General features: G+C 45.2%; 1 protein-coding gene across 1 annotated transcript in view; it reads left to right on the plus strand.

Annotated features, from left to right (window-relative positions):
- The first annotated feature begins 360 nt into the window (after nucleotides 1–360).
- Nucleotides 361–23339, plus strand: part of OPRL1 (opioid related nociceptin receptor 1) — a 36106-nt gene continuing 13127 nt past the window's right edge. The window contains exons 1-2 of the mRNA XM_073308999.2: nucleotides 361–971; nucleotides 1506–1758. Of these exons, the coding sequence (XP_073165100.1) occupies nucleotides 1535–1758 (224 nt within the window). The 5' untranslated portion in view covers nucleotides 361–971; nucleotides 1506–1534. The remainder of the gene's footprint in view (nucleotides 972–1505; nucleotides 1759–23339) is intronic.

The following is a 23339-nucleotide window of genomic DNA, read 5'->3' on the forward strand; positions in this document are numbered from 1 at the left end:
CTTCCGGTTCTCGGGCACTAGCAGAGGGCATAATATTTGAATCGCAAGGAAACACTGCAGGGAAATGTTAATTTGTTAAAAAGAAAAAATAACCCAGTTTCCATTTGAATTTTAAAAAAGAACCATGGGGACATTTCCATTGGTCTGATACTTTGTATAAGCCTTTTTCTTGGGCCCACTTTGGTCTCCCGCTCTCCCCTCAATGTCTGGTAGATTTTTCGGCCCATCTCAAACTCTGTTGTATTTCTTTAAGGTGGCCATCCCTAGAAGAGCACCTCGTGTGGCTTTGTCTGGCGCTGAGCTCCAGCTCTGGTCTGCGGTTCGCTGGCAGAGAGATGCATTGACACTATGCAAAGGGAGGGGTAAGGAGGGTGGATTGCAGTGCACTGGCAGCGTGACTGGCCAACAGGAGACTGCTTCCCCCAAGTTTGCTTCGCTCTGCAACTGGTAGAGAGGTGATGTAAGCAGAGCTAAGCCGGACCCACTAGAAGGCTTTCAGACTGGGGTGGACAGTTATACATGGGAATGAAGGGGGAGGAAAAAAGCCCCTCAGGTGTTTTACACATTGGGAGAAATCACAGCCCAACTGAGCTAGGCTGGAACTGCAAGCCAGTCCCTCTGCACCGGGAGACCTAGAACTGCAGACGGCCCTGGAGCAGCTTTGGTTAGCAGATCCGCTCTGCTCCGCTCACACTTCTCCTCACCTCCCCGAGTTTAGAAACGTGTGCATGGGTGTGAGATTTCCCCCTGTCGAAATATCTTCCTTCTCTGTGAGCACCACATTCAAACGCCTGCTAAAGCAGCAGCAGCATCTCACAATCAGGGAGACCGAAGGCTGGGAGAGCTCTCCTGCATTTGCTTTGTTTCTCTTTTGTCATCCGGATTTAATTGATGGACCAGAGCACTGCTGAAGCCAAAGGGGGGGAAGATCTAGTTTCCTAACCGAAGGGAAAGGAAGCGTGTGCATTGAGGTAAGGCGCAAGCATGCTTATTTAACTTTACCTAGTCCAAGATTCCAGCTGAATTATTTCTGTTACGCTAGGGCTGCATGCAAGGGCAGCTTGGGGCTCCCATAGCAATGAACGGAGACGACAGACAGCAGCTGACAATGGGCATTGCAAACAACGATGTGTTTTCTGTATGTCATTTCACCTGCCAGAATACAGAGGTGTTCATCTAGCCAGTTCTGCAGCAAAAAAACAGGCAGGGCAAGACAGATGCTGTGTGTGTGTGTGTATGCATGCAAAGGGACTGGTGCTACAGTAGATAGGGACATACAGTACCCCCAAATGAGTGCAATGTTTTTGTGTGTTGTTGATACATTTGTGTGTGTGACACAGAACCATACATAAGATGACGGTGCCTGTCTTGCAGAAGCAGGGCTCCGCTTGCTTGACCATATCTATTTCCCGAAGGGTTTGCCCCCGGTGTATGGTTATTTCTGCTCTAGACATTTATTGATTGTTATTAATCCCATTTTCATTATTGGTCTGTTGGTGCCCCAGGTCTTTGCCACAGGCTGGATAGGTTCAGGATGGATCCTCTCTTTCCTGCTCATATTTTGGAAGACCCTGATCTGAGGAAACTGCTGAACGACTCCTCAATCCTGAACCTGAGCTTCCCCAGTAACTGGTTTAACAACGGCACAGGAGACAGCTTCCTGCCACTGGGCATCAAGATCACCATCGTGGTCGTCTACTCCATCGTGTGCATAGTGGGGCTGGTGGGCAACTGCTCGGTCATGTATGTTATTGTCAGGTAGGCAATGCACACATCTCACCAACCCCCCTCCCCTCGCTATTCTTCCTGAGAGTGGGGAGGGAGCAGAGGGCAGTGGGGTAACTTTAGACTGCAAGTGGAAGTGAACTGATGCCCTGGGTGATAGAGACCATGTTTGAAACTCTTGCACTTCTCCAAGTTCTTTCCTTTGCATTTTAGCTAAGGAATCCCCCCACCCCCAATGGTTCATCAGGGATGATGAAGGTTTTCAGCCACAGTTCATATTAAACAACCCTCTGGTGCCTCCTAAAGGAAGCAGAGTTAACCCAGAGAACAGAACAGAGAGGTAAAATATATTTCAAAAGGTGGACTCTTCAAATTGTGTAAGGCGCTGCACTGGCTGTCAGCAGGCAGAGCAAGGATTTGGAAATAGTCAGCTGGCAGTCTGTGAAGGTCCCTGGGGGACCACAGGCGCCCCCGTTTCACACCGCAGCTCCTGTGCCATGTTAGGGTTTGGATTTAGACTGGAGAGGGAGTCTAATCCCTTCCTTTGGTTCTATGCAAAAGGGAAATGAATTGCTTGGGTGGCCTCATATCTCTGTAGGGTACAAATCCTAAAGTTCCGAGTGTCACTATTTTTAAAAACGCCATAGAAATAGAATGCAACACAATGTTCCAGAGATGAGGGCAGCATCTCTAACTGCAGATGAACGTCCGGCTCTAGATAAATTGGATGGATTTTCTACAGCAGAAAGACTTGTGTGTGTGTGTGTGGGGGGAGAGCAATGAGCAGATGTTGTCCCCACCAGGGTCCATCTCCCAGTGTTTAGTGACATGTTTCTGGTCTTTAATATTTAATATATCAATGGTTTTGATGATTCTGTATGTAGAGAAACTCAAAGGAGTAAAAACTCTCATTTTCTTCCATGATTTAAACCACCTCAACCCATGAATCCAGAGCAAATCATTTCCTGTAAATTAAAATAAAAATTTGCATCAAGATGGGGCATCCCCTCTGTTGATAAAACCAATGTGTCACTTTTGACTCAGGTCACTGCTTATTTAGGGCTGGACTGTGACCCCCTTTCTATTGAGAATGGAGTCACTCAGGTGAGTAACTGCTCACTAATGTGAGGGTGTTCACAGTCTGGCCTTGAATTTGGAGCTCTAAATGCTGGAGTTATTTTATACTGGTCTGAGCACATCAGGATGGAAAATGTTTATTGAAATAAAATAAAGGGTTACATGATTATATTTTCTTTATTCTGGGCCTGATGCTGCATCTCTCATTCATGCTCAGAAGCCCTTACTCTTGTGAGTAATCCCAATGGGACTACTGTGAGTAAGTGCTGCTCAGCAGGAGGAAGGGTCGCAGAACCTGGCCCAAAATATCACAGCCATTCAGATGAGTCCGGACCTTTGAGAACAGGGCAAAGGCTTGCTTTTTCTGAGCAGGCAGCCTTTCAGTGCTCTTACGGCAGGGAAGTTGGTGGATGGAAGGAGGAGATCATGACAGGAGGGGCTGACCCTGGAGCGTGTGGAGACATGGAGGCCATGGTGCAGCAGCTGCACCATGTTTACTTGGTCTGTTGCGAGGGGATCAGTGTTCAGCTAATCTTTGCCTTTCTGATCCATTTATGTTGTTGTTAGTATTATTATTCAGTACCATCTGTTTAGCACCAGAGTTAGGCATGATGCTTTTTGATAGCCAATCAGGCAAGGCCTTCTGCATCCTTCCCCATTCTCCTCGTGCAAGCCCCAGGATCAAGAAGTCTCTGCATTTTCAGGAGCATTGGATTGCTCCCACAGTGCCCCTCCTGGGCCTAATCCACTCCAATTGGTACAGGGAGGAGATAGGGCTAGGGCTGTGATCCCTTTTCCTTTCCACCCTGACTGGGTGCGGAGAGGGGCATAGACTGTAGCATGCCAAGAGCAGTCCCTGCACTGGGAAGGGCTGTGCCTCCTGGGGCTTCCCCGGGGGTTGTTCGGCTGCACAACTCGTCCAGTGCAGGCTGGGGCCTTCACTGCATGACCTGTCTGCAAACGAAGACCTGCATCCACTGACATATTAAGTACTGCGCATGACTGAGTGGAGGGTGCCGGGAGAGGAACTGTCGGGTGACAGAAATGGGAATGGGGACAAGTTTTGGGAGAGCTTCTGAAGTTAGAATGAAGAGAACCCTGTAACTCTCGGACCATCATTTCAAAATGGGGTACACGGGTGTTCTCCCCCCCCCCCAAAATTGCACTCATCTATTGCCTCTGCAGAGCGCCTGCATGTAGTCCAGTTGGGGTTGCAGAGGCCCCAAGTGGTCTGGCTCAGAAGAGGAGCATGGGGGTGGGGCAAGCCAGGGCCATTAAATGTGTCCTAATGTGCTCGGGGCTGCAGCCAATATTCCAGTCTAAGAGCAGCAACCGAAGGCAGCCTGCAGGTTGCGGGGAGTGGTTTCTGTCCCGTGGAGTTCCCCCCACAAAGTCAGACTGTTGATGAAATTTGGTCTCAGTAACATTCAGAAGGAGACGCACCCACAGAACTGCATGGTGTGCAAATCGATACAGTCATTTCACATAACTCCGCACTCTGGCTCACAGCAGGAGCACATGGAAGTAGGCGATTTGATGCTTGTTTACTGCGCTGTGGCTGGGATATTGTGCAGCTGGCCACATTTTGCCTGCACTGCTGAGTAACTGGAGAGGGGTCCCCCACAGGTTCTGTGCCACGCCTTGGCTAACACTACCATGCACTTACTTCCTCGGCCAAGCTAAGTGCTGGATCGAAATGGCTGCACAGGTGATTTGTTTATGATCTGGTTTTTTAGGCCCTTGAAAGCTGTACTCCTTCCCTGCTGAAATGGATCCCTTCCCCACCACCCCCGCATAAGAACTGCCTAGGAAGTTCAAACCCTTCTCCCAGTGAAAAATATGTGTAGGAATGTTTTATGAGTCCAGATATTCCTGCTATACCGGGAGACGGGCCTGAACCCCTGCCCTGGATCTGAACAGCCCTGAACTCTAGGGAGCTGGAGAAGGGGTTTCAAAATCCACATCCAAAGAGCCCCGATTCTGATAAATGGCCAGTTCCAAACCCCAAATCTTAACACCCCTGCAGTTTAAAGGTTCAGAATCCAGATGCAGCATTCTGGGGTCCTTCAGGGAAACCTGCGCTCCAATAGGGGTGAGAAGGGTCTGTGCAGGGCACAGAAGGAGTGAACTGGCTAAACTGGTTGGCGAAGGGACACATGTCGTGCTCCCACGAAAAAGTCCGTGGGAGGCTTTTATACATAGATCCCTTCAGCTCAGGCACCCTACTGACTCAGGTTGCGCTAAAGCTGGATGAAAAGTTTCCATAAAAGCATTTTTTCAGTGAAAAGTGGGGTTTTAGATTAAATAAAAAAATGTCACAGAAAATGTTTGCTTTACTTGATCATTTATCTTTGTGTGTGTGTGTGTGTGTGTGTGTATGTAAAACTAAAAACATTTCCGGTTTTGGTCCAAAAAATTCAGCTTTTGGCATCTGAAAATTGAAAATACTTTGGCTTCTAGGTTTTTGAAAAAAAAATACAGCTGAAATTTTCAGTGGAATCCCTCCAATTTCACCCATTTTTCTGACCAGCTCCAATTTGTACCATATAAATGACCTCTTCCAGGGCATCTTCACTCTTGCAATTTAAAAAAAAAGTATATTTCAATGACCCTTTCTTTTAGGGTGATTAAAAACAGACATACAAACAACCCCATCCCCCCCAGTATTGTGAGCTGTGATTTGTCTGTAGAGTTCCTAGCACAGTGGATCTCCGATCTGTGGTTGGGGTTTGTAGGTGTTACAGTAATGGAAATAATAAGACTGAGTATCAAAAATTTCAGTGGAAAGGTCTCCTGTCCTGTCAGACATGGATGTCGCTGCAGTCCTCTTCCATTAAGAAGCTTGTGTTTAACTGAAGCAAAGTGCCATCTCATATTTGTGTCTTAGGGAAATGTGAGCAAATGATGCTAATTCTCTCTGCTTGCTAATAGAGCAATTCATGCCTAATGTAAACTGAAATGTATGAAAATTTGGGGGGAAACAACCCATTCTAGTTTCGACCGTCACATAAAGAAAAAGGAGAAGCAGAGGAGATTGTGCTAGTCCTGGTCAGCACCATCCCTGTGCCCTGGCAGGTAATAAATATATATTGGCTGGATTGGAAGGAGTGTTACAAGGACAACCAGGAACATCATTCATTCATTCATTCATTTCTCACAGGCAGTGTAGGCAGAAGAACATCAGCCTGAAACATAAACATGTCTGGCCAAATTTTCAAAATGGTGGCCACCATTTTGCTCCTGAGGTTTGCTATGTGGATCCAAGATTGCAGATGCAAATTTTTCAGAGGCAAAGTGCACCTACAAAAAGACAGGCGAGCCTCAGCATGATGCATTTAAAAAAGCACGCTTATGTTTTCCCTGTTTAGGGGGTGTGGAAAAACAGAGGCAGGATATTTTGACCAATAGTGACCCTTCCATCTTCACTGAATACAAGACCATGAACACTAGAAAAGGGAGCTGTAGCCCAAATCTCCCCAGAGGTCCATGGAATAGTTTCATGGAATTTTCGTGGCTTGCCCGCGTTTGTGTTTTCATAGATATTTGCGTCTGGCTAGTGGGTGATGATGTTTGTTCTGAGGAGGTAGCATGTAAGTAAATGTAAGTCTGAAAATAGTGTATATACACACTGTATATATTGCATCCTTAACCCCTCCCTGAGGATTGACTTTAACTCAAAAAATAGTGATACAAACCTCAGTTTCCTCCCTAAGCTTGATTATTCCTAGGGTTTCCTTACAGCTCCCTTTCTGCCCTCAACCCCTGCTTCCCGCTGTCTCTAGATATTCTCCAACCTCACTTATATCCTAGTTGGATATGTCTCAGCACTATGAATCAGCCGTAAGTACCCAACATCTTTGTACAGGGTTCAAGCACTAGGCATGAGAGTGACTGGAAGCAGCTCTGCATCCCTATGAAGACTCTCAAATCTGCCACTTTCCTGCAGTCTCATTCATACCCACTAAACAGGCAGACAATTGCACCAAATAAACAATTTCTGCCACCTGTGATGTTTACAGGGTGTTTGTTCTTGAAGCTGTTTATTTCTCATACTTCCATGCCTTCGTACTAAACTGATATACGGTTTGCTGCATTGTCACCTCTGACAAGAGCTTTCAAATGGAACACATCTTTAACTCCCTCGCACTCACTCTTTCTAGGTACAGCAGCCACTCAAGATTGCTTCATGATCTGCTGACACTAAACTTCCAGCAAGGCCAATAACAACTTTGTGCACAAACACTGTCCTTTACTGAGACTTGCAAAGAACATCTTAGCCAAAGCTGCAGAGATTTTTGCTTATGTTAGGAGAGCAACAGGGAGAATTTAAATGTGATCATGATTTGTGGCTATGTAACCTATCTATTTCACAAGGTCTTAGCCATGAATCATAACAAAGACTCACAGAACATAGAAATGAGCAATACATCAATGAGTCCATCTCCCTGCTCATCCAGGATTGTTCTTTACAATCCAATTGTTTCCTTGGTTTAGTTTTAAATGTTCCAAGAGATGGAGCTTCTAGCTCTTCCCTCATGAGATTTTCCCACAGCATTATGTATATCTCCCTTCTCTGAAATTTTCTGCTGTATCTTTTAATCAACATTCTTCCCTCTTCCTTTGAAATTTTCTTCTACCTTCCCAACTAGACAGATGCAAACTTGGCCATTCTTTGCTAAGATTTTCCTATATTATCATCTGGTTTTCCAAGGAATGACCCTGACAAGGTTTCTTGAATAGTGTGTGTGTTGTGGAAAACCATAAATCAGTCTGCACATTTGCCTGCAATGCTGCTGTCTCCAATTTATCCTTTTCATTCGACATCTACTGGTATTCCAGGATCCTGTTTTTAAACTAATAATAATAGATAGTGTCCAGTAGAAGAATGCTTCCTTGTCCAGTGGGTAAATAAAACTGCTTCTATCGTGTCTGGTCACGAATCTATCCCACTTTCTCAGGCCTTATCATGTCTCTTTGGTTTTTCAACAAGCACCTTAGCCAGTAGTGTTAGACAGAAGGAAAGTTTTGCAGTACATTTGCTTGCTCAGCTGGTCAGATAAAGAAGGCCACTCAAGTCAACACCAGGGATGAACTCGGCTTAGCATTTACAAACTCTGGAAGCTGGCCATTTGTCTGTAAAGAGTTATGGTGACAAATTAGCTTACAGCAAAAGGCAAGCAGAGGTTTGGCTCTGTACCATTTCCTAAGATAGCTAATGGCTGTGATGACACAAGAAAAGTGATTCACCTTGGGACAGAAGAGAATGTCAATGCTTATTAGCTTCAGGACTTGACTCTTGTCTTTAATAGGTTGAAATTCGGGTGCTTGCTAGTGGAGCCGGGATTCAGCTTTTGATAACCTTTGTGTGAGCCCCCACTCACAGTCTTTCTGTTTATGGAGAACAGAAAGGCAGATAAGAGCCCAGTCAGTTATAACAATATATTTTGCCCAATCTCTACTCTTTTGCAGAAGCAAGCTCTTTGTTCCAGTGCTCACGTTCAAGCTGGCACAGCCAAATTTTATGAGATTATTCTGCTTGCATTTCTCCTTGCAATTTTCAGTGACTGAAGCTTCTCTGCTCTATCTTGTAATGCACACAAGTGTTTCCCTGTATGAACATTGTGGGTGACATGTTTACAGCGAAGGAACGTTGAGCTGCACAGGGACAGCAGAATCATCCAGCAATGTCTAAATAAGGCCAACAAGAACCAGCAACTCATCCACAAGAAGCTCATAGACGGTGATGGCCTAGTTGGCAAGAGATCATGCATGAAAAGGCATGACCTGAATCTTGGTCTCTGCTTATTGATGTCCCTCAGATAAGGCCATGGGAAAGAACACTAAGGCAGATAAAAAGTCAAATGTATAGCCCAAGTGATGAGAGATCCTGTTTGCACATGGCTCCCCTTTTCTGGTCACAGTCCACCCAATAGCTATCCCTGTGGAGAAACACCCAGGAAAGTAATAGGAACAGCCTCTCATACTTTCTGTCCACCTGTTCTTACCTCAAATCTGGCGAATAACACTGATATGCAGGCATTGTCAAACCACTGACAGCTTGAAATGTGATCACCTTATCTTGAGTTGTGTGGGGATCACATGGGATAAGAAGAGTGGGGTTTGTATCCTCACAATGACTCACATTGAGTCACACACCAATGCCCATTTTCAGTGCAATGCTTAGCCCTTAACATAGCACTTTTCACCCCTGTATATGAAAGTGCTTTACAAGAAGAGGAATAAATATCATTAGCTACATATAGGGGAAACTGAGGCACCGGCAGGTGAAGTGACTTGCCCAGGGTCACACAGGAAGTCTGTGGCAGAGCTGGGAATAGAACCCCGATGTCCTGCCTCTCAATTTGATAATTGTGCTACTGGATCCAAGGGGCTACTTGGTCTTAAAGGTGCATAGTAGACTTTTGTAAATCATGTGGTACCTGAGAAATAATATATACCAGGGAGTTAGCCAAAAACCCCCTGTCACTCCACATCTCCCATGAAAGGAACCCAGATCCACTGTATCACGAGCCAGAGAATACTTCTTGCCCATTTTTCAGTTATTAGTGGAACACGGAGACTCTAATGCTCACATTTCAGCAATGTTAAGGCTACAGGGTGGTTTGCTGTTTATCTCTTTAGGGGAGACGAGGATGAATTTCCTGAGATACAGAAGGAAGATTCTAAACCTTCTTGGTGTTTCCGAAATGACCTGGAGCCGTTTAAAAAAAATCCCAAAGCTTCCTCTGGGTTTTACTTTCCATCATATGGCTCACCCTACATCTCTCTTATATTTGGAGTGACTGAAAAGGTGAAGTGATTAATTTGTTGGTATTGTAATCATATGACTGTCCAATCCACCTCTACTGCTGAGCTGTACTAATTGGAGAAGACTGAAAAGGGCTCTCCATAGGAGTTCTATTTCCTTTACAGCAAAGGGCTATTGGTTTAAGTTGGCTGCCTCTTGCTGCTTCATATTACTGACCATTGTTTGAGTTTCCTGCAAATTCAGATAATTTCTCCCCCACCTCCAGCCCCTCTGTCTCCTTGGTGCCTTTAAGGTGTTACTTATGCATGTGTTTCCCCTACAGTTTCCAATGAATTTGAAGCAGGTAGTTGGGCAGCAGCAGAAGGAAAGGGTTATCTGAGAAGGGAAAAGTCGGCACATTAAACTTGCCTGAATTCTTCTATTTCCCAGTAGTTTGATTAAAGGGAAAAAAACAAAAAAAAAAACAACCAAAAACCCAGTTTCTAATGATGCTTCCAAAGCAAGAAGATTCAGAAACAACACCCAGCCTCTGTGACCTCCTATTGCCTGTTACTCCCAGACACCCAGTTGTGTGTGTAACCCACTGGTGAGTGCATGTTATGAATCCCCCTATGTGCCAGGCCAGAGGCTATGAGCTGTAACTGTTGTAGCTCTGGAGGTCCCAAGGTCACTCCCCCATGTTTTGGCCAAGAGGGTGACCATCACATGTGCCTATTTAATCGCGGGGCTTTAGGCACAAGTACCTGTGCAATTTTTTACTCCCACAACTCCAGGAATATTCAGATGGGTTAGGACTTGTCGCCCGGAACGTTGATCTCCTTCCAGGGCTCTTTTCTTTCTATGCAGCTCCTATTTCATACACGCCCTCTGAGTAAAGACATTTGACTGAACTCCTTGAATTCTTCCACCAGTTTGCTCATACTTGTTTTTCCCCAGCCCTCAAGTCTGCTACCTGGTCTCTAATTCTCTTCCTTCTATGGTGAATTGGACTCCTTTGCAGCCTAGTTAACTCAATAGCGCGTTCATGGCCTTTCAGTTCTACTTACTTATTAATGGTGTCTCAAGGGCAGATTTTAAAAAGTATTTAGGCACCTAAAAATACCTGTAGGCATTGACTTTTACCTACAGCTTTAGATACCTAAACACCTTTAAAAATCTGGCCCTCAGTCCCTAATGCATGAATCAAGATCAGAGGCCCGTTGTGAGAAATTATAATATTTCAGTTACGTGACGTCTTACAAGAAGGCTCCCTAATGGGAATGGTTTAACAAGCTATCCTTCACGGAGTATAAAGTAACACAAATCCAGTGGACAGGAATGAACCCTTTGAGACCTTCTGTCTCTGTGTCCTTTGCTTTCCTTTTCCCTTGGTGCAGTTTGGATAGAAATGAAATTAATATTGAGTGGTCTGTAGTGTGTGGAGTAATCAAAAGTTATTATACCATAAAGAGTGCAGAAGAACAAGAAATACAAATGACACAAATGGATAGAAAATGAAGTCTTTTGGTTATTACTGTGGTACAATGGCAAAGGAAACTTGATTTTTCCAAGATCAAGGCTGAAATATGCATGCTTGCAACTCACAGCTTGCATGTGCACATACCTATATGACTAACATTCCCCTCTAGTGGATGGCCCATGGAGAGTATAATAGCCCACCACTGCTACCAGCTGATGGATTTACTTCTTTAGCTCAAGTGGTAGATGCCTGTGCTTTTGGAGCTGAAAGGTTCTGTCCCTGTTGGTATTGCATGTTTGGTGGGTTGTCACCATCCAGGTCAAATCCTGGCCGCACACTGTCTTTGGGATGTACGTGAGCACAAGTCAGTTGCACACAAGTGCATGCGTGCTGTTAAAAATCGGTGCCTAATGTATGCCAGCAGCTGCTTTCAATGTCAAGAATGTTACAGGCTGAGTAGGATTTTCAAAAGCACTGTAGGACTTGCAATCTCACATCAAAACCCAAACATAGTTAAAAATCCAGACTAAAAACACCGAAATGACAAACTTTGGTGAGGTTTCTAAGTACTGTTTAATTGGAACTAAGTCCACAGCACTTTTCAGGTCAAGTGGCAAGAAGTTCCAGAGGCCAAAGGCAGAAGTGTCAAGTTCAAGATGGAAGTGGAATCCTAGTAAATGTACCAGGAGGAGAGTAGATTGCTACAGAATATTTTCAAACAGCCATACTCCTTAAACCAAAGCAGTGTGGCTCATAATGTGCCACATGGCTGGTTATGCATCTGTCTACGCTTCTGAAAGGGCCTGGTTGCCAGGCCTGTGGATTAAAGTGCTCTGCTCATCCACAGAACAGGCATGGCACAGGTAAGAGCAATGAAATTGTCCTGTGCACTGGCCTAGTAACGTATTTCAGTCCTGTCCCCAAGAGATGGACAGAGGGAAGAGTCAACTGCCAGGTCTTCATGGCACATTCAGTCCTCTGTCTATCTTCTGAAGCTAATAGTAAAGAAGACACTTGTGCAGGAGTGGTGCTTGTTTGCATTCTTCTATGGAGAGTCTGCTGGCTCATTAACCCTTGTTAGTAGATTGCAAGCAGCTAGGTAATTAATTGGGTCTTGTTTGACTATAAAGTTGGCAGTTTCTGTTGCGACATCTGGCTGCTTAGTCCAGGATGGTTAAGCCTCTGTGTGGGATCCATACACTCATTGGGAACAGAGTGCTGTTGAACTGCCATGCAGGCCTGAATAGGATGGAAATCTGGGGGACAGGATAGTCATGTGATAGTAGTAGCCAGGATAAGACAAAGGAGATTGGAGTGATTGTAACACCTACAGAGGAACCTTTCTCCTTACTGTTGCTGGTCAGGTATTTGCATAGGTCATTCTCAAAAGACTACAATTTCTTGCTGAACATGTATATCCAGAGAGTCAGTGCTGGTAGATCAACTATCCTCATGCTCTTCACACTAGGGCAACTGCAAGAAAAGTGTCAAGAACAAGGAAAACCTCTCTACATGGCTTTCATGGAACTTAGTACAGCTTTTGACCTCGTCAGCAGAAAGGACCTTTGCCAATTGCTAGATAGACTTGCTTGCCACCCAATTACCCTCAGTCTGATTTAATTCTTCCATGAAGGCTATAGTCCAATATGATGGTGACAGCTTAAAAATCCACAGTGGTGTCAAACAGGGATGTGTTTTGGTACATTCTTCTCTCTGTTGCTCCATCGTGCTTTTTCATTTTGCACCGAGGTTGCACATCTCCAGACAAGAGCAGATGGAAAACACTTCAACACCGCACATCTCAGACCACAAAGCAAAGTCAAATTCCTGCTGCTAAGAGAACTTCTTTTCGTTGCTGGTGCAGTGCTCATGGCATGCAGTAAAGAGGACCTCCAGCAACTTGCAATAGCTCCGCGCTAGCTTGTGATGAGTTTGGACTAACCAACACTCTAAAGAAGACAATGGTTATGGCACAAGTTGTGTTGATGGTGCTAGAAGTTGTGCACAGGTAATGCTACATGGGATCAATTGTATTGGATGATTTATCTCTAGATGATAAGCTTAATTCTTGCATCAGAAAGGCAGCCACCACATACGGTCAACTGACCAAACACATGGGAGAGAATAGGAAACTAACATTGAACATGAAGATATTGGTCTACCATATGTGTGTTCTAAACATGACACGGTTGTTCAGGTGGTGAAGCCTGGACTGCCTACGGCAGGTACAAAGGAAGGCTAAACACCCTGCACACCCACTGTCTTTGCCATATTCTAAATGTCAAGTAAGAAATCAATGTTCCTGACGCTGAAATACTTGAGAAAGAAAAATTGCCATGTCTGATCACTGATCTCAAAGACCTCTCCGTTGGTGTGACCATTTGCAACGGATAGACAATTCTAAAGGATCTCCTGTATTGTGGATGCTTCAAGGCCACTGGGCCAGCCAAGGCTCAAGTTCAAGGACATTTGCAAGAAGGACTTGTTGAAAATTTTCAACATCAACATGGCAAGCTGGACAGATGTAGCTAGCAACAGGCTGCACTGCAGGGCTGGGCTGCACCAGAGTGGTTGAGAGAGAGGAAAGCAAAGCGAGTGAAGAAGAAAGAGCAGTAGGCTTCAAGCACTATTAGTGCACTGGTTTCATCTGTTAGCCCTGTGCCTTGTGTCTACATTACCTGTTGCTCGGGAATTGAGCGTTTTACCCATGTATGGCTGCAGCGTGACATTTAGTACCTGAATGGCTTTGGCATGTAAACCATTGTCTCTGAGACAGACAGCTGCCATATAGTAACAACCAGTAATAGCAGGGATGAAACCAGAGTTAATGACATGGGACAATGATAATGCTGATGGCATGTGATAGGGTTTCCAAGATCTGACCCAAAATACACGGGCCAGTCCCTCGGCTGATTCAAATTGGGAGTGCTGACTTCAACGAGGCTATGCTGATTTACGCCAATGGAGCTGAGAGATGTGAAAGAGCAGTGACCTCTTTTGTCTGTTTCATATCCCTTGTCATTCCAGACACTGCAGCCCTTACTGAACACAACTGTCTGCCGCAGGAGGGGAAGAGGAAGCGTGTCATTGCAGCTAGAGGTTTAGTGGGGGAAGGAATGCGTACAAGCTGCATGCAGATGGATGGCACCGTCTGGGTCTCAGTTAGATGGGATTATGAATAACCTAATCAAGAGAATCAGGATCCAGAGCCAAACGGTAATGCTAATGGCTCCCTAGGGCGAGAGGTTCTGTCTGTCCCTTCCCCCTGCCTCTTCCCACCCCAGACATTTGTATTCAGTTTGTGACTCTGATGTCAGTGAACAATCTGTTCAGAAGTCTCATTTTTGCAGCCTGGCTGTTAGTTCAGTGACGGGGCTTCATGGATCTGATCGCTAAGCAAACAGGCCCTGAGGCTGGTAATTGTGGGGAAAGGTAGCTATGCCGTCAGAAAGGAAGCTTTGCAACATGCTGTGGAGATGGGCTAAAGAGCACCAGAGGATACATTATGCATCTCTGTGAAAGTGGTAAGACCTCAAAGTACAGGTGCAGGAAGGGACATTTCCATCTTCTCTCACCGCCTGACCCTTTGTGAGCTGCACCTCTACCCAGCGCACATGCTTTGGTCTAACATTGTTCAGGGCTTGCTTGGTGGTGGTGGTGGTGGGGTGAGGCAGAGCTGTAGGTTAATGCACCTGGCTTTTACTTCTGAGAGCTTCGGTTTAAATAGTGGCGAGAACAATACATGAGCCTGATCTTAATTTCCTCCCCAGTGGTAAATTAAAGCTTGGGTCTGAGTGTTATATTGGGAGAACAGTACAAGAAGAGGGAAAAATAAAGGCAAAAATAGGCTGAAAAGGGACAGGGAACATAGCAAAAATAATGAGAGAGCAAGCAAGCAAGGAGCTGAGACAAGAGAAAATCTAAGGGCAAAAGGGAGAGTCGATACACTGTATCCTGGGCTGCACTCAAATCAGGTTGAGCTCATGAGGGCTCTTACCCATAGCACAGCTTCCCGCTCCTTAGTCATTGAATGACCTTGCTAAAAACAAAATTGCAGGAAGACAAGGTTGGCAAACTCCAGTCTAGCTCCTGATTGAATCTTCTTTCAGCTCCTTATCCCAACCTCCTCACAGTAGCACCGGTGCACCTTCCAGCAGTGTATTAACTGACGCGTCCAACATCTGCCAGCTGTGATTCTTTCTTTGTCCTTCTCTCTCCCCAGGGATAAATTGTTGCATGGGGTTTTAAAAATATCCACTGTCGCAGATGCATGCGGTGCTGTGTGTTATTGAAGAAAAGGTTGAAAAAGTGCGCTTGGAATAAAGGGTGGTGGGTGTTTCATGTACTGTGTGTTGGGTAATAGCCTCAGAAGACTCCATACTTGTGAAACTAGACTGGCTCTTTATTAAGAGAATGATTTATTGCAGCTAACATTCCAGCCATGTGCACACAGACCGACTTCCTAGTGCCTCCTCCAGACTCTTCCTTCCTGCAACCTGAGTTCCTCCATCCAGGTCCCATGCAGGTTGCTATAGAGGGGTTTGTGGTGGTTCTTCGAGCCTGGAGACAACAAAGTCTGGCTCGGGAAGGGTGTGGTTTTGAGCTAACTTTGCACACCACCAATCTGGGAGCCAATGGGGCAAAGCTGGTCCCTCTGTACCTCTTAGGGAAATGAGCCAAGGGGCCATTCCAATTCCAGCAGCTGGAGATTGCAAGACTGTAAGGATGCCCTGGCCATACCCTCTGTGCAGGCAACTAGGAGAGTGCTGTTGGAGTTGCTATGGTAGGAACCTAGATGACCTCCTGAGGTCCCTTCCAACCCTGATATTCTAAGATTCTATGAAATATAACCCCAGCTGAGAATTGGTAAGGGGAGCAGATGGTAAATGCATATAGCTCCAACATGCAATCTTTAGTTTAGGATCAGTTACTACCAAATTTGAAGTTTTGTTCATCCCAAAATTTGAATTTAACACCTGTAATCTTTAGATCAACTAAATTCCCCCCCCCCATATCTAAAAAAACTAAAACACCTCACAGCAATTTGTGGACTTTGAGAGTTTGTAGACTAGGAAAGTTCAACCATCCCCTGATTACCACATCCATTTTATAGATGGTGTCCAGGGACGGGTAAATGACTGGCTCAAAACTACCCAGCAAATCAGTAGCAGAACTGGGAATTCCCAGTACCTCACTCTGGCCAGTGGAAACATTGCTCCCTTCAATACATTTCCTGTTCAATCTCATGCAAAAGCAGCAGCTCTGGCTGATTGCTCCTTCCCCAGCTGTGTTCATATGCTTATTTGCACAGGGACTGTGTTGATAAGGGAAACTGTCTCCATCTCTTAAATCTTACATTTCATTTCTGCCTTTGTTGGGACAGATTTAAGGATCTGTTGATCTGAGTTCCTGGCAAAAAATAATCCACAAAAGATTAATTGATTTTGCTTGCACTGAATATTCTGGAAGTGTTTGCGAACATTGGTCAGCTGGGGAGATGTTTGCTTTCTTGGAGGCTGTCAGAAAGCAGAAAGAGTGAGCTAGCTGGGTTAGCATGGGGTGAGAATTAATTCATTTTATTTTTTGATCATCTTGTAAGAGAACAGCCAATGCCATCTCCTCTTTCAGAAACCACTTAGCTTCCCCAACTCATCTTTAAGTGCTGGGCCAGATGATCATTCATTCTCGTCTCCTCTGTCCATTGTTGCAGAAGGGTGAAAGTATGGGAAACCTGTTAAAGGGACCCCAAAATTCGATTGGCGGCAGAAAACCCATATGGTATCATCCCCTTCTGACTACACCTCTATGTGTGTGTGGGGGGGAGGGGGGGGGCTCTGCAGGATTACTGAAACATAGCTGGGCAGGACAAGGGCACAGGTGGGGAAAAGCAGTTCTACATAGACTCCCCTCTAGAAAATGCCCATAGGAATGAATGCTGATTGTTCCGCTCTCTGCCCTGGGCTGGCACAAGCCCTCAGAAGGACTGGGGCAACAGCCAGGGGCAGATGGAAGAGCTTTGGCAACACAAGTGCAGAAGGAAACATTCTGGGCAAGGCGGAAAGGGAACCAGAGAGTAGAAATGAGAGTCTGGCTGTCTATATAGAAGCACCAGTCCTCCAGGGATACTTTGAGACTCACAGGATTTCTCAGTGGGTCTTGGGACAGGGGTGGAGTTGGGGGGCTATGTCCTCTGCTCAGTCCATGGGGACACAAACCCCACCTCTGCTAGATTTTTGACCCACTCTAGCTAGTAGTATGGGGAGGTGCATTATTGTTCTGTGCACACAGAAAAACAATGGCTCCCCCACCCCCTCAGTAATGTAGTGTTTTTTCTTTGTTGTATCATACCGGTGTTATGAATCTGAACAATATTCCTCCAAGTGATAATATTTGCAAAACAGGTCAAGGATTTGGGGGAGGGCGGTGTTAAGCTATTGACAAATTTCCTCAAACACAAACTCCCCTGAAAAGATCACTTGGATGAGCTTTCATGGTTTATCACTCAGCAAGGCTATTTCCAAATACGTCCTTCAGATGTTAAAAACCGCTGTCCCGAACACGACAGCTTTCCTCCCTCTCAGAATGCTTAAGATGTCAAGGGATAGTCAATTATGGTCTGTTCATGTAAGAAGTCTCCTTCAGCCTTTTCCAGGCCTTGGGTCAGCCAATGGATGGGTGATCAAGGGTCATTGTTATAATCTAGTGGAACAGACAGACGACCTACTGTAGGACAATGACTTTGACCTATGGAGTGGCACAGGGATGGTTAAAATCATGGCCAAATTGTGCAAGAGAACACTGACTTTTTGCAACGTGCTTTGTAATGCACAACAAATCTGTCTCAGGTGATTTCAGAGTAGAAATTACCCTGTGCTCTAGAGACTTTTGACTGTTAAATACCAAGGTTAAAGTTAATCTTAAACTAGGTATTTGTTTGCCGCATCAGTTTCTGGAAGCTTTGTCTAAAAGGCCAGCTGGAGTGCCATCTTTTTGGGCATCAAGGGTTTGATGGATGCTCAACAATTTTTCCTTTGAGCAGAGAGGGGCCTGAACTAAAACCCTGGATCTGAACAAGGTTGACCTTTAGATCTATCTGTCTGAAAGTTATTGGACTTTCCAGGGCCAGATAAAAACAATCCAGGCAGCTAGACTCACCTTTTTGCTGAGACTGCCATCAAGAATTGAAATAAATTCCTGTATCCCAGGTTGAGATTGCTAATTTACTTCATGTGGACAACATAACTGCTCAACAGATGATAGTGATTTTCTGTTACTGCCGAACTAGGCCTGCTCTGAACCATTGATCTTTATAGCCATTTTCCAATTTAACTTGGTTCCCAAATGTGATTAATTTCAAAATTCATGCCAAATTTCAAAAAAAATTACACCTACCCATAGATCTGATTGCCCCAGATTGGATGGCGTTCTTAGATCCTTCTTTAAATAGACTTGCACTGAAACAGAGCAAGCTCCAAACTGCACAGGGTCATCCTGCCTCCTAGATATGTTGGGTCAACCAGCTTTATTTGTTTCCCTGAAGAAAAGAAAAGAAACCAATCTCTTTCCCCAGCAGATCTGAGTCATACTGCTCTATCTGAAGTGAGCTGGAGTCTTGAGAATCTACCTTCTTGCTTGGTGTTTCTGTTTCTGCACCAAGAGGGGTTTTGTGCTTACCAAATATGGTCCAATGCTTCTTCTCCCTGGCAGATTCCTTTGATAATCACAGTCAAGCATTAAAGCCAACAGCTTTTTGCTTTTTAAAGCCAAAGACCTTTTTTCCATATTCAGTTGCATTTCTGTTGGAGGAACAGTCACATAAGCATCATTTTCAAGCGTCTGCAGTCTATGAAGCTCTGGCATCGAATATGTACTCAGCTAAGAGCCCTCTCCAAAAAGAAAATAGACTTGTTTTTTTGGAGTGTGCAAATGCTGGCTGACTGCATTGTTGAGACCAATATAATACAGCCACATTCCTTAAGGAGGCAGTCACACAGCCTTAGAGGCTCAATGAATTTCTGTAGACAAGAAACCAAAGAGACAGCTATGGGCTGGTGAGAGCCCCAGGACAGGAGGAGGATGCAGGCACATTTATGGAACAGGAAATTTCCCTTGGCAATAGAGCTATCACCAATTCAAATGAGCTAAGTAGGTTAATACAGCAACTTTCCCCCTCTGGCCACCTGGTTGTAAAACATATTCAGATCACCAGGGAAAATGAATTTAGTGGTGTCAGTTCCATCTCTTGAGCCAGATACCTGGCAATATCTGCCCAGGATTAGAATTCCAGTGGGTTGTTGCAGATCAAGATTAAGACGCATTAGCAGAGCTTTTTGGGCAAAATTCTTCTGCAGGCCACATCGTCAGCTCCTTGATTTCCATCAGCATTCAACTGTAACTAATAAAGTTGAGTGAAATCTGCAATTTCTGTCCTGCAGGAAATTCTGACATTTCAAGTTCTCTTTTCATAGAATCATGGAACTGGAAGGGACCTCAAAAGATCATCTAGTCCAGTCCCCTGCATAGAAAATATCCCATAGAAAATATTGATTTTGCAGAAACTGCATTTTTCATGGGAAAATCATTCTGATGGGAAAATCTAGTAACTAACGAGTGAATTCCCTACTTAATAATGATAACTGTTGTTATCTGTAGTACTGTACCACCGAGGAGTCCCAGTCATGGACCTGGACCCTATTGTTCTAGGTGCAATACAAAACCACTTCTTCCCCCTTTCCTAGATAGCTGGGGTCAGGTCACTGGATCAGTCTTTTCCAGGCTTGCCAGTCCAGTGCTCACTCCATAGCTACTCTGTTCTTCCATAAATAGTCTATCTGTTGATTTCTTGGCCAACCTCTTGTTCTCAGCCTGCGAATTCTAGTCTCAAAAGGTGCCCTAAAAGGACTCCCTTAATCTATCCTGGCATACATGCCCATGCTATCTCAGCTTCTTCTCTTGCAGCTTCTCTCTCATACCACTGACCCCGGTCTCACTCCTGATGACATCATTCCACAAGCATTCAGCAATGTCACTCCTTTCCTCTTTTCACTGCCCTCAAACATCTCCTTTCAATGGCTTTGAGTTTTTGCAAGTGCCTTTCTTTGGTCCTCCATGTCTCTGATCAGTACAGAAGAGCTGATCTTACCATGGTTTTGTATAGAGATAGCTTAGACTCTATGTGCATCTGTTTATCACAAATCACTCCACTTATCTTGCACCAGACTTCCCCTCTGTTCAGCAGATTTGCTTGCAGTTTTGCTGCTTTCTCCATTTGCTGCTAACCAGTCCCCATGGTATTTAAAAGCAGAAACCTGATTTAGATGCTGGCCCTCAGGGTTGACATTTTATCTGTCTTGGTTCTGTACAAGTCGCCCACAGGACTTCAGTCTTTTCTTTACTAATTTTGAGGCCACAGTTTTAGTTTGCTGCCTATAGGACCTCCACGTGAACAGGAAAGCAAGCAGTCAGAAAGGCAAGAAACCTAGCTTTAGACGAGCTATATAATGAGCTGGAAAACTGTCCTCAACTAGATGCTATACAAATATAGAATTAAAAGACAGTTCCTCCCTGAAAGGGCTTACAGTGTGACACCATAACAGCCATGTCCTCTTCCCTTGTCAGTTTATGTCCCCAGAACAGGTGTCCATTTGGGGGGTGGGGGAAATAGCCCTGATCCTTCCCCTCCCCAAGTGTTAATGTCCCTAGGAATTTACCAACATATCCTCCCTTCCATCTGTTGGCATATCGGAATACCTCCTGCTCCCTTCCCCTGCCAAGTGATGTGGCAGGGGGATGTCCCACCCTCAGCATGTGTTAGCCCTCTCATGTAGTGTGGCTGCCACAGAGCACCTCCTGTTGGCTGAGTGTGGCACTGCTGGTGCTCCCTGCCTCAGTTTCCTCCTCCCCAGGGTTTTCTGTCTGTCCCGGAGTTCATGTAGCTGATCCCTCCAGCAGGATTCCCCTTTTGGGAACACAAACACAAGTTGACATGAACACAAGTTCTTTTGCCTCTTCTGGGCTCAGCTCACAGTTCTTCTCACTCTCATCAGAATGCTGACTCCCAGGGCTTTCCCCCACTGGGTGTCCAAGTACATCCATAACCACCATGGTCTTCCACCCCTCCAGGGCTTCTCCTTGGTTCCCTGTTCCTCTTGAAAAACACCATCCACAGGACTGCCTCCCTGGAGCCTGGCTCCTGGAGTTAGTTCCACTCCTGTGGCTTGGCTGTCCTCCACAGCTAGTCCCAAACTGCTGGGCTTCTCCCTTTTTAAAGTCCCACACCCAGCACAGGTGTGGCAGGGCTGGGTGAATTAAACAGGGTTGGCCAGCCCCAAGTCTCTTGGCCTTTAAATGGCCATCCCACCCTGTTACACCCTCTATTCCCCATCCCAGCAAACACATAGGGTCCCCTTTAAAAGTATCATTAATTAAAATCGGTATATATCTTCCCAAATGGGATTCAGGACTGGAGGGAGTACGCTTCGGAGTCAGGGCTCCAAATGCAATTGACGCTGAGGTAGCTGGAAGCTTTTCCCTTCTGTAGGTTATTGAGCAGGTGAAAATCTTTCCAGTTTGTCAAAGAGCTGCCAAACAGCCACTTAGCAGAACGCACTCTATGTATCAAACTTATGTGTAGCTAAGAGCTTTCTTCCTTTGTGCAATCACTGGGAGGCAAGCTATGCATTTGTAACTGAAAACAAGAATAGAGAGCCTGTTGGAAATTCAGTTTCCCATTGATCCGGTTGTAGCAAAATGAGACAAGTGTAAATCACTTTAGCCTCTTCTGATTACCTGAAGCCTCTTGAGCATAGGGGAACAAAGGTTCACTCTCATCTCTGGCACCCTTGTCGTGATATTATTACTTTGCCTTCTGACATTCCTTTCCTGTTTGAAGATAGAGATTGGTCTGAGGTGCTAATCAGTATCAACAAAATGGGGAAAGGAGCATGCGCTGGTTAATAACACACATTATTCTGTCTGTTACCAACAGGCAATGATGCAGCAAACACCCATTAGTGTGGCAGATGGCCGGACAGGACAGGACTCATTTCAGATTGGTAGGATTAAAACCTTACATTAGGATTGTCATTGTTTAAAGGAGAAGTTGGTTTTGTGGTTAGGGTGCTGCACTCAGGAGTTCTGCGTTCAGGAGGGTGTGTGGGATAGGATATTTCAGGCGAGGTATTTCTGGTCAAGCTAGGGATGTATTAATGCCATTGTACAAGGCACTGGGAAGACCTCATCTGGAATTCCGATCACCCGTGTTCAGGAAAGATGAATTCAACTGGGAACAGGTAAAGAGAAGGGCTGCTGGGATGTTCAGGGGCATGGGAAATCTGTCTTACAAGAGGAGACTAAAAGGGGCCAAGTAGAGTGAATGCCAAAGCACCCAGTCAAAAACCTAAATATCGCACCTGTGAGGACAGTGGTGCATGCCTGATGGACGGGGCTGTTGGGTGTGTACCTGAGGGACGAAAACACATTTCAATAAAGCAATAATCTTCAGTTTCACGTTTTCAAGGTGGGAGGAGGCTATAAACAAAGAGGACTTTAAAAATGATCAAACCCCCATTACCTTGGCCGTGACCTTATGTAAAGTGAATGCAAAGCCTGATGCCGAGGCTTGCCCTAATGGTGCATGGGCATCCCATAGATTCCTTCTACAAAAGTTCCAAGGCTCTCTTAAATGTATTTGGAGGCCAAAGCTACCCCTGAGAGCGCAAAGTTCACTTGAAGGTACTTTTGCCTTCTCTTTCCGTTCAGCTGTGCTGGGTCACACACTAGTGCATTTGAGCATCTGGCTCGCTGTGTATAACAACAACCGACGTACAGGACCTTGAGAAATAGGCCAGCTCTCTAGATGGCCATTGTTTTTCCTAAATGACATGAGTGGTGCAGGGCGGTGGTGGGCTGAGGATTTTTATTTCATAAGAGGATCTGCTGGGGTGTTTGCCCATTGTTAAAGGGGAGGGAACGGCCCTTTAAGTGCATAGAAATCGTTTGTCGGATTTGTTTTGAGATATTTGTTTGTGAAAAAATTGTGTTTTGGGAAGAAGCAGCCCACGTTCATCTGCAACTGGAGACTTTCTATCCTGTTGTGTTGCTCTGCTCTGTGGATCGTGAAGCAAGGCGTTTGTAATCTCCAGGAGATGTTTCTTCCATGGCATGATACTGGCCTCTCTTCCTTTTAAAGTAAAGCAGTTTATGAACCTTTAACATGGAAATAGTTGAGGATTGGTCCTGCTTTGAGCAGGGGGTTGGACTAGATGACCTACTGAGGTCCCTTCCAACCCTGATATTCTATGATTCTAT

This window comes from Lepidochelys kempii, chromosome 13 (assembly GCF_965140285.1).
Source record: "Lepidochelys kempii isolate rLepKem1 chromosome 13, rLepKem1.hap1, whole genome shotgun sequence".
Lineage (NCBI taxonomy): Eukaryota > Metazoa > Chordata > Testudines > Cheloniidae > Lepidochelys > Lepidochelys kempii.